The sequence below is a fragment of the Temnothorax nylanderi genome, unplaced genomic scaffold (genome assembly GCF_030848795.1).
Source record: "Temnothorax nylanderi isolate EJ_2023f unplaced genomic scaffold, tnyl_v1.0 TNYL_tig0041_pilon, whole genome shotgun sequence".
Classification (NCBI taxonomy): Eukaryota; Metazoa; Arthropoda; class Insecta; order Hymenoptera; family Formicidae; genus Temnothorax; species Temnothorax nylanderi.
Window position 1 is genome coordinate 281,317 of NW_027249103.1, and position 13,946 is coordinate 295,262.

Here is a 13,946-nt window from a genome sequence, read left to right on the forward strand (position 1 = left end):
CGACGTGAAATCTTGCGTATACAAACTACCAAATTCATATTTTATTTTTCATTTAATTTTCGTTACGTTTGTTACATAAGTTCAACACATGAAAGATACGTTTAATAATGCTTATTTTAATGAGGGTTAAAATTACTTGGTCTCATATTGCAGTTATATTGAATTATGGTATCAAGCGAAAAAAATCATGTAAATTTTTTTCTTACATTATATGTCAAAATAAATCCGTTTCTTGCGTATCACCATTTGCAATAGTATATACATAAGTAGTTAAATTTATCGAAAACTTTTTAATTACCTACTTGACGTCTACGTTATTAAATAAACATAATTAATTTATATCTGTCTTATATTAATAAACATATAAATTATAATTGATCAAGATTTACTTCTACTTAAATATTTTAAAAATTGTATGTCTGAAAAAATTAATATATTTTGACGTATAATGCGAAGAAAAATTCGCGCAATTTTAATGTGTTATAATGTAATGTACCTCTAAGGGATTGTAACTTTAATAAATAGATCTGTTCTTTATCGCCGAACTCTATATTTTTGACTTATATTTTTTTATTTTTAACGCTCAATTATACATATATTATTTCGAGTGCAGAAAATGTAACATAATGCAGGTACAAAGAACAGATCTACTTGCGTAAACTATAGTGTAATCTTATAATTTTTATATGATATTTAAGATTGTAAATGAAAAAGAATACATAATTATTGAGTGATTACACCGGAAAGTTCCTGCTTTTCAATTGATATTATTAATTTCCTCTTGTGCTAATCGAGTGAATACCCTGCTGATGTCTGACAATATATTAACCAATAACCATGTTTACTTAGTAAGAAGCATTTTAAGAGATTGAAAAATTATTTTCGTGGATGAATTATATGGGAAAGTATAAATTCTTTGAGGAGAGAAATATAGAGGGAAGGTATCGAACGTGTTTAATGGAATACGTACGACATAACACACCATTGCTCTTTACACGCGAATTACTTTATACGTGCCATGGTAGTTATTCCTCATTCATCAAACTCCCATTGTGTCCCGGTGGTGGATACATATAATTGCGTATTGATATACTAGTATGTTTTTCGTCCACAGGTTCTCGCGTGTCGTACAGACTAGGTGCTTGACATATTATGCTTAACGTGCCACCGATACACGCAAATGTAAATACCCAAAGAAAGAATCTGTCCAAAACCATAGCTACGAATTTCCAATCTTCTATTACCTACGAGAACGAATGAATATTTCTAATATAAGTGATCAAATTCAATATTGTTAAGATTCTTGATAGATAATTATTATATTACGAGAAAGTGCGTAGAAAAATATAAAAATGAGTATATTAGAAGGTGTGATTTACCTCATTATCTTTATCTGCATCTTTTATATGTTGAGCAATGAAACGTACACCTTTGAGAGCTGATATGACATCTGGGGATAAATGTTTTGGCATAATGTTTTCGCTGTCAGTAACTGAAATAATATTTATTGTTAGTCAATATATTTTATAAGATTAATCTTAATTTTTTCTTTTTATACTCAACATCGTATTCAACAGATTTAGGGTGTTCGATTATTATTTTACTGATGCAGATTTATAATATACGTGTATATACTATATGTACGTTTTTACTATATTGCAGTAATGTATGATTGTGTATAATAAACAAATTGAGTGATTTCTTATTCATAAATAAGATTTCTTATTTCGAAGAATTAATTATCCATTGAATATCGCCAGGACAAACATTATGAAAAAATACGCACAAGAATTAAGGGATAGAGATCATTTTCTAACAAATAACAGAAGTATTACCTGATGCATGCGGTACGTGTCGTGCATCGTCATCTCTAATACTTTTATATGTTGAAGTAACACTTTCGAACGCGTCGGGGCTTCCTTTCAGTTCCAAAGGATAATCACTTACACTGTCATGAAAAATTCCAAGTGTTAAAAGATTAAATATCTTTAACAAAGAAAAAGAACTGGCATTACCTGTAATCTATTTCATTTGTGTATGCACTATCCATATAAGCGTCATCGTATTCTGGTGTAGAATACGGCGTGCGACGCATCATCAATACTCTCGGCATCCAATTCAGAAACATATGTCTTACCCATGGCGACATATTATGCGTGGAAGGAGATCTACGACAAGAATAATTCGATGTTCGATTTTATTCACTAAAGGCTAATATAATAAATATTAATTAATTTGCGCAACTGTTATTTCTGCGATAGGAAAATCATTGAGCCCAATAAAATTCAGATTAGAAAACTTAATTCTGATTGGAAAATTACGGGAAAATCGTGTGTATTTCTCTAAAACTCTAAAGTAATTTTTTATCTATATATATATATATATATATATAATCTTTAATAAAATGTTTACCCCCACCTGAGATATTAAAATTAATAAATAAATTAAATACATCTTATTTATTTTCTTAATCACATTTATATGTAAATAGATACTTTTTTCACTTAAAATATTTTCCAGACATTCATTTCCAAGTTAGATCATGTATAGATAGTATTTGTGAAACAGAAGTGCAAATCAATTGATGTTTCTAAAATATGTAAAATACATTACGACCTACCGGAAGTGTACGTTTAAGACGCAGACGGTGATCCAAATAGACAGGGTAACTAAAATCATGGTGAACAACAGATATTTTCCAAGCAAAGGTACAGCTAATGACGTTGGCGGAATAATCTCGGCTAAGAGCAAGAAGAACACCGTCAATGAGAGAAGGATGGAAGAGCATAATGATACCTGCACAAAAAATGCGAAGTAATAACAAATATATTTTGTGATGGTTAAAATATAATTAAGTATTTTCTATACTGTCGAATTTATGACTATTTCGTTGAGGTGACGTTTCCATATTTGTGATATATGGACCGAAATGCGTTAACAAATATTACGATTAAGAATTAAGGAAAAAATTTTCCCATAACAAAATGTATATATAATAGCATGTAATGTATAATGTATAAACCCCTTAATGGCTCCTCAAATAATGTACCTACTTTTTCACCGGAATCACTGGGTAGATAAAAAACCAGCACCGTTAAAAATGTGATGCCAACGCAGGGGATGATAAGATTAACAGTATAAAATAGAGTTTTTCTTCTCATTGTAATATTGAATGTGATATCTGAAATTAAGCGATAATTATGATTATCCAGATTTAGCTTCTAGACAAAATAATTTTAAATTGCTTCAACAACAAATGGCATAAGCAAGTGAATTGTTTTTACACTTTATACAAAATTTAAAATTTTATTAAATCTTACCTGAATAAGGTTCCTCACAGCATGGATAATATTCTTCGTTGCGTGCTGCTGGTACTTCCAGGATATCCCATTCCACGGATAGATAAAAATCGGTGAGGTCTATGCCGATCGCAACAATATTGCTACCAGGCTCCTGCTTCATGTGCTTCAGATCTACCTGCGGGAAAAGAACCTTACAAATTTTTGAAAAACGTCAAGACCAAAGCTATATAATCGAAAGTTACAAGAAACTTACATAGTGATTAAAACTTTTATTTATTATAATATTACATATAATAAAAAACGAAATAGAAAATTATGAACAGAAATAAAATCAAAATTGGTACATCTACTTATACATTTAGAAAAAAAATCATTGAAATAATTACTTAAGAATATAAATTATAATTAAATTAGAATTACATAAATAAATTATTTAAAAAAACGAATTTATAAGATATAAAATCGTAAGATGTTTTTTAAATAGAGATTTTTATCTCGAACTTGCTTGAAGTTATCTTACATTTAGTTAAACTTTTCCAATCTTACGTTTCATTACTGTTTAATTTTAACTCTGGTGAAGTAAAATCTACTTTAGATTAGAATATGATTTTGTCATTTTTACCCCAATAAAGTTTGTTTGATGAAAACTCTATTATCAACACACCTAATTACTTGAAGCTTCGATACTTTCATTTCAAGAGAAATTTTATTTTAGACTGATCAAAGAATCTTTGATTGAGAGAGTTCGGTTGTTCTAGGATATTCTGCATAGCTTATATACACAAATATACATTGTTATAACCTGAGCGCCATTGTAAGTCCACGAGCCGAATTTCATAATACACGATTGCTCATCGAACGGGAAATATTCCACGTTGATCTCACAGGACGACTTATAAATAGCCGGTGGTTTCCAGAATACTTCACCAGTGTATTTCAAAGTGGCCTTCGTCATTAACGTTACCTCATAATTTCCATCTGCACTGTGTAACAAAATGAGAAAGAAGATTAATTTAAAAATTGTTTTTTATAGCGTCTCATTTTTTAACTCATTTTAAATTGATATTTATTAAATAAATATCTGTTTTCTCGAATTTTCATAGAATTTCAACGATAACGAATAAGTTCTTGTACTTTTATTTGAAAATCCTTCGACATAGAGATTTTATTTTCATTTGATTCTATTAAAAAATCTTTTGCAATTTACTTGTTGTATAGAACGATATCCGGAAGCCATATGTTCTCGGAAGGCACGTATAACATATCTATACCACCATACTCTTGTGGATCCCACTGTAATTTATAGTCAAACCATTTCTGCAAGAAATGAACAGATATTAGTTTGCTGATTGTCTGACTACAACGCTCGGTTACTACTGCGTAAGTGAAACAAGCTAATATACACTGACCTGCTCTACCCAGACGTTGGTCGTCATCACTTGGTTCTTTAGATTCTGCAAAGTCAAGCGTTAGTTATTAACTTTCACAAACTTCTTAAATATAATATAAATAGAAAGTTATATATATTATAAAATTAATAATATATAATATTATATTATACAAAATTATAAAATATAATATTAAAAGTTGTATATTATACTTATATATGTAAATAAGTTTTATTTATAATATAAATGTAATATAAATAGTAAAGTAAATAAAATTAAAAATTAAATAAAATTATAGCAAAATATAGTGCTGAGTTCTAAAATACTAGCATAGCAGTTATATCAATCTGTATACCATTTCTATCAATTGCGACAGCTTTAATCCCAGCCAAACCGTTAGAGTCTCAGTATTATTAATCACAGGACGTATCAATCTATTATAATTGGACAGTAAATCGTCGTAGAGTCTCTTCGTATCAGGATTCGCTTCGAAAACAACTCTGTTTCCTGCGTAAAAGAATATTTATTAATATATCGTTTTAACATCTATTTCTTTTGTTCTTTGAAATAATATTTGTGTTAAAATAATAAGTTGTATTATATAATTATGTAAAAACTAAAATTTGGCTTAATCAAGAGACTAAATCTTAGAGTTAATAAATCTTAGACTTATATTATCGGAAATACACAGATTGTTTCATAATTGTACTTGATTACGAAATAATGTAAAGTGACTTAGATTATTTCACATCTTGTTTTGGTAACTAAATCGCTCAATTTAAAATTTCTTTTGGAAAAACATAAAAAATTGATTCTAAACATATGTATATTTTATTCTTATTTTTAAATATAATTACTTATTCATAAATGAAAGACTCTCTATCTCAGACTTCTTCTTTCGCATTTACATAATAGAAATAAAAAAGGTAATAAAAACATATATAGAGTAAAAGCATATATCAATAGAAAAAGTAGCAAGAAAATGAAATGGAAATAAAATGCGTTTTTACAATAGAATTAATACGTTAATAAGTGTTTTTTATGTTTTTAGAAAATAAAAATTTCGGAGTTTAATATTCTCCCTAAAATAACCCCCTCTTTGGTTCTAGTTAAAATTTGTATTTGTGTGTGTGTGTGTGTGTTAAGAAATATTTATTTTCTTTAATAATTTTTAACGAAATATGCTTAAAATATTTATCTAGACACGCTAATTTCTTTCTCACTAATAAAATGTTATAATTGTCCAATGTAATAATATAAAGATACATAAAACATTTATATAATTTTCCCATATTTATAAATGAAAGACTATAATAGTAATCACTCTCACTGTCAATCTAATAATCACTCGCTCTAATTAACAGGATAAGAATTATTGTTCTTTATACGATTATTCGTTCTGTCGATGGATCTGATGGATTATTTCATCTGATAGTAGCCAAACGAGCTTACCATAAGCGATACTGACGACATTGAGCAAAACTGTGAGCACCGTTGTCCGCATTTTCGGCGCTGTTTACAAATGCGTGCAAAGGTAGGACACTCGCGAGCACTCTCTACGGCAGGCTCTCACCCTTTGGCACATGTATCTTAGCGGTAGTTTTAGGTAAGAGGTGTAAAAAAAGCCGAGAAGGCAGGATAACAAAACACTTAGCGTGCTGAACGGTGGCGCGCGATCGGCGAAACGTTGGGGCGGCCAGCATCCCACTGGTCCACGATCGATATCCCAACTCGTCGCCATGACGCTCGCGCCGTCTGCTCAGGGCGCGACTTGTTCTACTGGCGTGCAGGGGTGGTTCGCGCCTGCCTGCATCTGCGCGCTTTATATACGAAGACGAAAACGCGGAAATCGAGGAGATCGCGAGCCCGAAATGCATTCCATTGAGAGAGAAAGAGAGAGAGAGAGAGAGAGAGAGAGAGAGAGAGAGAGAGAGAGAGAGAGAGAGAGAGAGAGAGAGAGAGAGAGAGAGAGAGAGAGAGAGAGAGAGAGAGAAAAAGAGAGAGAGGGGAAGGGGAGAGAGAGCTTTTACGTCAAGAATTGAAGCCCACATAATTTCGGCGAGTTCGATTTCCGATGCTATGAGTTTGCGAAAAAGAATTTTACATCAATCGCCATTTTTCCATCGTCATAAATAAATATTGGGATTTATTTATGGCGTGTTTATGATAATAAAAAGTGACTTCGATAAAATAATATTACATTTTATATCTCTCTATCGTTTGTAGAATTTCGTTTATTGATTCACGGAATGAAAGAGAACAGTATCTTTTCAGAGACCTTTATTGGTATGCTTTAGAAAAGTACTTAAATATATATAACTAGAAAGTTTAATTAAAATGTAGTATCATTTCTACTTAAAGTATCATTTACTTATCTAAATTTTTTTTAAAGATAAATATTAAGTAATAATATTAATAATAATCAAATAACAATTTTATGTAATGTAATTTAGTATTGACATTTTTTACAACAAATTAAAAATAAAAAAATTTTATGGAAATTAAGTTTTAAAAACATAAATAATTATTAAAATTGTAATCTTCGTTAAATTTCAAACAAACTTTGCAAACTTGTAATATTTAAAGATTAGTTATAGAGATATTTAACACTCGACATTTTTGCTAATAACTCGTTTTCAAATTAATCATGCGATGGAGGAAAGGTATTTTGATAGGTGTGAAACATCGAACATGTATATTTAACTGTCACTGAGAAAAATAATGTTGATATCGATTCTCAAATGAATCTCCCTTAACGATGAAATACCGATGCACGTGTGGAGTAAGTGATGCCTTGTGCCTTGCGGTCATATCCCTCTCTTCGTACTCCTGTTCGCTCGACCATACTGCTTGCACTAATATGGAAATATGTCACGAAACGTAAACGTCCGCAGAACCGACGATTAGCGTGAAATAAATCGATTTGTGGCATCGGGTAACATTGCCAAATCGCGCCGAAAGTCGCACGCCAAGTGAATCGGACATGAGAAATCCATTTGAATTTATCAAGATCCGCGCCGTTTAATGTCCGGCTGGATAAATTCCTTAAAAGCTACCTGTCGGGGAACGTCCCCATTCGGAGGAACCGCGGGGCAAATCGTTCTCGAAAACGAGGATCCTTCCAGTTGAGATGCGACTTTCGTTTAACATTCCGCAGGGTCGACGCAGATTTGTGTTCATAATACCGCCGAATAACGCGCCGTATTTCCTCCAAAGGAGGGTGCAATTATGGCGCAACATCTATCTTAAGTGGTGCATAATGTAGTGGTGTCCTCGGACGCCATGCTGTCTGGAAGGCTCTTCTGTGTATCCAAAACTGACCGATCAACGGATATGTTTGACATTACTGACGTAAGAGGCTCTTGGAGGACGCAAAATTAACTCATTTGTCCTAATATTCATGTATAATATTACGTACATGTAATATTTGTTTATTAAAATCGTGATTCTTTGATGGCAATAAATTTGAATTACATGTGCGTTTTCGAGGAGGAGGAGGAGGAAGAAGAAGAGGATGGACACAGATGTTGAGATAGGATAAAAGTACTTTAATGCTTCAGGTACTTGCTCATCTACTTACGCCATTGTTAAAACGAGCAAGGAAGGTTCTTCCTCACTTCTGCAAATACGTATATGGACGCGTATATGTATGTGTGCGTGATACTCTCATTATAGTTTCTGCATTATATGCAGCTTTGACCGTAATTTATAAGCAATATATTATCCAACAAGTATGCTTGACCAATATTGGTTTCTATGATAATATTTCTTTAAAGTTTATAAAGATATTTTTCTAGTAAAAAAGAAGAATATTCATACAATTTTTCTTGGAAGAATTTTATATAAATATTTTACGAGAATTAGAGTACTAGCTATTATTCCAACACATTACAACCGTGTTAGAATACCAAATGAAGTATTTTGCAACGTTACTTTACTTATGCGAAAGTATTTAAAAAAAGATAATATAAACATTTCTTATATTAAAATTATGTTTCTTTGTACAAATATTTAATTCAAATTTTATCTTCTAATTACAATAATTTCAAGTAAATTTTGCTGGAAAATTTTTATATGCAAATATTACAGAAATATATAATATTAAAAATTACAATATGACAATCCGGATTTTTAATACAAAATTATATATAAAAATATGTCTATATATGTTTTCTTTCTCTTGTATAATCTTTGTTCGTATACAAAGAAAAAGAATTAAAAAATAATTTTTACATTGTTTTTTTTTTATCAAAAAGTAAAGTTTAAGGAAATGAGAAAAACCTCATGTATAATCATTTATAAATGTAATAATCATATATAAAATATAATTATATATGGACAGAGATTATACATGAGAAAGAAAATATATGGACATATTTTATACATATATAATTATATAGAAAAAAATTTTTCCGAGGACAGATGACCTTCATTGATACTTTCGGATTAATCAAAGAATTAAGTTAAAGTTAATCACGAATAGTGGATGACACTATGTGTACAATATTAATTTGATGGTCGAGAAAATTTACGACCAGGATCTTATATGAAACAACGTCGCAAAAAAAGTGACGTTCCTCGAAGTCGCGGCGGTGGACCGGTCATGACGGGGACGTGCGATCGACGGGCGCGATTATCGATCAAGGATACGTAAACACACACGTACGCCGGGCCGAGGCACTTAGCGTATGTTTGTTTAGTGCCTTTTACGGCTATATCCGTGTGACGTCGCCTGTATTAGGCAGGGGCCAGTGTCTGGCACGTAGTTGAGAGTCCTGCGGCGCCGTGCTTCGAGAGGGTCATTTATAACTGTTATCGTGAAACTTACTAGCCCACTTACTACCCTCCGCTGTCTGTTCCCTTCTCTGTCGCGCACGGGAAGCATAGTCGTAGCAGAAGCAGTAGCAGCAGCAGCACCAGCCATTCCATCACGGTTTCTTTTATCTATCGGTCGTGTATCGCGACCAACGGACACTGCCACTCTGAGTAATGACACTTCTGGACGCGATCGATGGATCGCGTGCACTCCGGTTCGCTTTTATAATTTCTGCATTTTGCCGGATCACCGGCGATCCAGAACGTTTAACGTTAATCTACGATCGACGTGGGTTAATTCGTCAGTATTGCTATATACTAACGTTAGGTACTAGCATTAATGGTTTATTTCACGCAACAAATTTTGCCAATATATATGTTCTAGATCTAAGAGATAATTAAACATACAGAAAAAAAGAGAACTCGAGAGTTAGTCAAGCGTTAATATATATGTATAACTAATATAGGTAATATAAATAGTAAAGTTTACTAGAATGTACATATTGGATTAATTTATAAATAAGTTCCGTTTTACTTAACATTTAATTTTTATATTCAAAAACGTTGTAACAGTATAAGTACTGATTCGTAAATGATACCCTCTTAATTATTTTTTAATTATTCTTTTTATTATTTTTTTTTCTATACATACGGAGATATTATACAAGAGAAAGAAAATATATATATGTGGATACCCTATATATAGCCTATATATAATTATACATGAAAAATTTTTTTCCGGGGACAGATGATGACCTGCGTTGATATTTTCGGATTAATCAGAGAATTTAGTTAATCATTAAAGTTAGCCATAAATATCGGATGACACTATGCGTGAAATATTAATTCGAGCCCATTTACTATTTGCAACAGATAGAATAATTAAATACTGTAGGTAATACTGCACGGAGAGAATTTTCTCTCAAAATTTACCCTGAAATCATGGTAGTTGTGGGACAACATGTACCACCAAGAATTTTATGCGAGCTATTCTGATTAATATCTACCATAATAAAAAATACTAATATTTATTACATTAAAGATTAAAATATAAAATATGTTTGATTAATTTTACTAAAATATATCTAGGAAATTTCAATAATTTTTCAAAATTTACCAATCTGCTTGGTAATTTTTATCACGTTGTTTGTAAAATGTCTTTTGTATATTTTAAAAATTCCTTGGTTGCCAAGTTGTCCCAAGTAAGTGAATTTAAAGGTAAAATATAACAAAAAATTCTCTCCGTGTGGTTTCTCAGAAAAAGTGATTCAGTAATTATGTATAGCGGAATTTATTTGTGCATCAACTCAATATGTCAAAAGTAATATAATTAATCCAATGCAGTGCATTGAAATGAAATATGTTAACTAGATTAATCTATCGCGAACATGCAGCGCCGTTAATGGATAATAATCCATAATAATCGATCGAGAAATAAAAGCGTGTTTGCTTACAATTTCCATAATTTTCCCGCGGCTTGTCTCTAAAGAGCCAATAACCGCCTAAAGTATATGTGTACTTTAATTACTAAAGATAATTACGTCATCATAAGGGCTGTTGAGGAACAGAGGTTTACTATGATAATAGAGTATATCCAATATCTTGCTGAGTTATGCAGCGTGCGCGATACTGCTATTATCTATACTATTATATATACCACCACAGCCATACCGTGTATGTACGGACCGTTACACCTAAGTTTATCATCTAAATTATTTTTTAAATATAAAAATATAGAAACTTAAATAAAAATAAAATTAACACTGCGGGATTGACATAATTTAAATTATCATAAACGATGGCATGATCTGTCGTTTTATTATACATCTTCGTCGCACAATGTAAACTTTATTATATATATATATATATATTAAAGTTATATAAATTATATAATTTTAATTTTATTAATAATTACATAATTTTATTTTATTATAGTTATATAAATTCTACATATGTAAGTAAAAAATCAATAGTGGATAATTTTACATATCTCGAGCACATCTGATTTTTGAAAACACAAGCAATTGTCGATTCGTTTCATTATACATATGTATACATCGATATAACTCTCTCTCGCCTGTAACTTTTATCTCATTCGGGAGGTATCCAGGGGTATCCTACTCCGATTAAACATTTTCCCGCGTATAATGGATCAGCACGAACAATCATTCCGACGAACTCGCGTTATTTCGCGCACAATACATTAGCAATTTTCACAGTCGGCGAATGTTCCACCGATCGACGAGCGTGTGCTCTTCTATCCGCTGTCGGGGACAACCGACTCGCAACACCTCGCGCGCACGTGTGGGCGCACACAAAAGCCCGGGCGGAATAATTTATTTAGCTCGAGCAATGCAATAATGGCGGACTCGCGCCGAGTGCAAACTGCAGAACGCGTTCATTACCGCGATCTGGGCGAGAGTGCACCACGGCATGGACAAGGGTAGGGAAGCTTGTGAGGGCTGTTGTTGTGCGGGGCGCGCACCAGGCGGATGGACGATCCTTTGAAAAGAACGCGGGCCGAACAATTTATAATCCCTAACAGTAACACGCACCCAAATGCGAACGACATAAACAAGTCTTCTTTTTCGCGATCTTGCGCGGAATCCATCCGCGCGCGTTTGTCATTAATTATATCTTTTCTCTAACCGAACTAATTTTTTATTTCGCTTCTGAAAATATTGTTAGTCCACGAATAATCCCGAGTTCCCGCGAGAATCGAAGGAAAAGCAGAACACAGTAGGGTTTTTAAGTATATGCTAAAAATGTTTAATGTCGCGACTGTGACCGGCCAGATGGAATGTGGAGTTTACTATTGGATATTATCGGCGATATTACGGCATTAGGTGCCTCGATACTCCATGCATACTGATATTCGATTCTTGTCACCATTTGCTTTTCTCGCTATAATGTACATACGAATGCACTTTTTGGTCAAGCATTGTGAAATTTTTTTTAGTCTAATTGTAAGAAATGGTTGTTTTATCTAATTGCATATAAATATTTTCTATTTTGTTATTTATACGTTAAAATGTATAAGTACATATATAATTTGAGATTCATGTTTGTATCCAGGAAATATATAAAATACATACAATTAAAGCAATCCCGTATTAATGACTTTATGTTATCAAAAAATTGAGGATTATGGTATTATTTATGAGCGATATAAATGAACGATATGTTCTACTATGTAAAATTATGTATGTTTTGAATAAATATCTATATATTTTTAATGTTAATAGTCTTTACTATATTCTTCCGGATTATCCGAGTTTTCGATTATCCGATGTATGCTCGGTCCGCATTACCTCGGATAATCGAGGTTCTACTGTATGTAAAATTTAAAAAATGTATAAAATATAAAAATAAATCAAAGAGCGAGAGAGAGAAAATTATTAAATAAATATCGAGATACTAACCAGTTTTTGAGTTGGAAGTAATTAAAAATATGTAGTAGTTTTAACGAATTAAGTTTCAGAATAACAGAACTTTATTCTTCATTTAACTTCAAGCGAACATTACTTTAATAGGATTGTAATTTAAAAGTTAATTACAAAGCTCATCAAAGTAAACGTTAAAAAATTTTGCTTGAGAAAAAAGAAAAATCGAATCCAAGTTGTACAAAGAATTTCTAAGCGAGAATTAACAAACGTAATATATATAACATCTTTATATAATATCTAACATATGTTTAAAGAAATGTTAAATTTTCTCAACGAAATGGACGCTTGATGACAGGAGATGAAAATATTATAGTGTAATAGGATTTAGGTAAAATTTCTGTTTCTATTTTCATGTCTCTATTTTCATATCTCGATTGTGTCGCGATCATCGTCATTGCAATGCAACGTTTTTGCGCTTTTGTCAAAATATAGAGATTTGGCCTTTATGATATTTGCGAGGACGCGTACTTTGATTCACGGATTTTCGGAATTAACGGAGCGAAGATCGTTTAAATCACATTCGATTGTATTTTTGGATATTACGTGAATAACAACGCGCGCGAATAGGTGTCCCGAATGCGAAAGGTTTTATCCGCTGCATTCAATTTCCCATTCTCTCTGCATTCTCGTTTCTTACCCCTTTATACCGTTATCGAGCGGGAAACGCGTTGCATTCGATAATTGCTATTAGCGGAGTGCCGCATTTTTAAGCTTATAACTCGCTGATGTATCAGCTAATGGGAAGATAAATAATTATTACGGTTTAATGCGTCGATATTGTGACAACACAAATCTAGTTCGTATGGCACAAAATTAATGATATTATTTTAAATATGTTTGCCAATGTATTATATTGTACAATACATTTATACCGATAATACAATAACAGAAAGAATGTTAAGTAAAATTCTAGATGCAAAAACAATTAATTTTTCGATATGTTTCATTCACTCTCATTTTAAAGATACAAACATGAAGTTTTTATGTATGAAATT

The 13,946-nt window shown here is 31.8% G+C and overlaps 1 protein-coding gene across 2 annotated transcripts in view; it reads right to left on the reverse strand.

Moving 5' to 3' along the window:
* Nucleotides 1–33: 33 nt before the first annotated feature.
* Nachrbeta2 (nicotinic acetylcholine receptor beta2) overlaps nucleotides 34–13,946 on the reverse strand; it is an 87,237-nt gene continuing 73,324 nt past the window's right edge. The window contains exons 1-12 of one of the 2 annotated variants that reach the window (XM_071704375.1): nucleotides 6,143–6,419; nucleotides 5,046–5,197; nucleotides 4,712–4,756; nucleotides 4,510–4,619; nucleotides 4,105–4,285; nucleotides 3,321–3,477; nucleotides 3,054–3,181; nucleotides 2,621–2,796; nucleotides 2,016–2,168; nucleotides 1,836–1,948; nucleotides 1,380–1,492; nucleotides 34–1,244 (exon numbers count right to left, since the gene is read on the reverse strand). In XM_071704375.1, coding sequence (XP_071560476.1) covers nucleotides 1,026–1,244; nucleotides 1,380–1,492; nucleotides 1,836–1,948; nucleotides 2,016–2,168; nucleotides 2,621–2,796; nucleotides 3,054–3,181; nucleotides 3,321–3,477; nucleotides 4,105–4,285; nucleotides 4,510–4,619; nucleotides 4,712–4,756; nucleotides 5,046–5,197; nucleotides 6,143–6,194 — 1,599 coding nt within the window. In that variant the 5' untranslated portion in view covers nucleotides 6,195–6,419 and the 3' untranslated portion in view covers nucleotides 34–1,025. Of the gene's footprint in view, nucleotides 1,245–1,379; nucleotides 1,493–1,835; nucleotides 1,949–2,015; nucleotides 2,169–2,620; nucleotides 2,797–3,053; nucleotides 3,182–3,320; nucleotides 3,478–4,104; nucleotides 4,286–4,509; nucleotides 4,620–4,711; nucleotides 4,757–5,045; nucleotides 5,198–6,142; nucleotides 6,420–13,946 lie in introns of those variants that run through there. The other variant, XM_071704376.1, reaches the window with a different exon arrangement.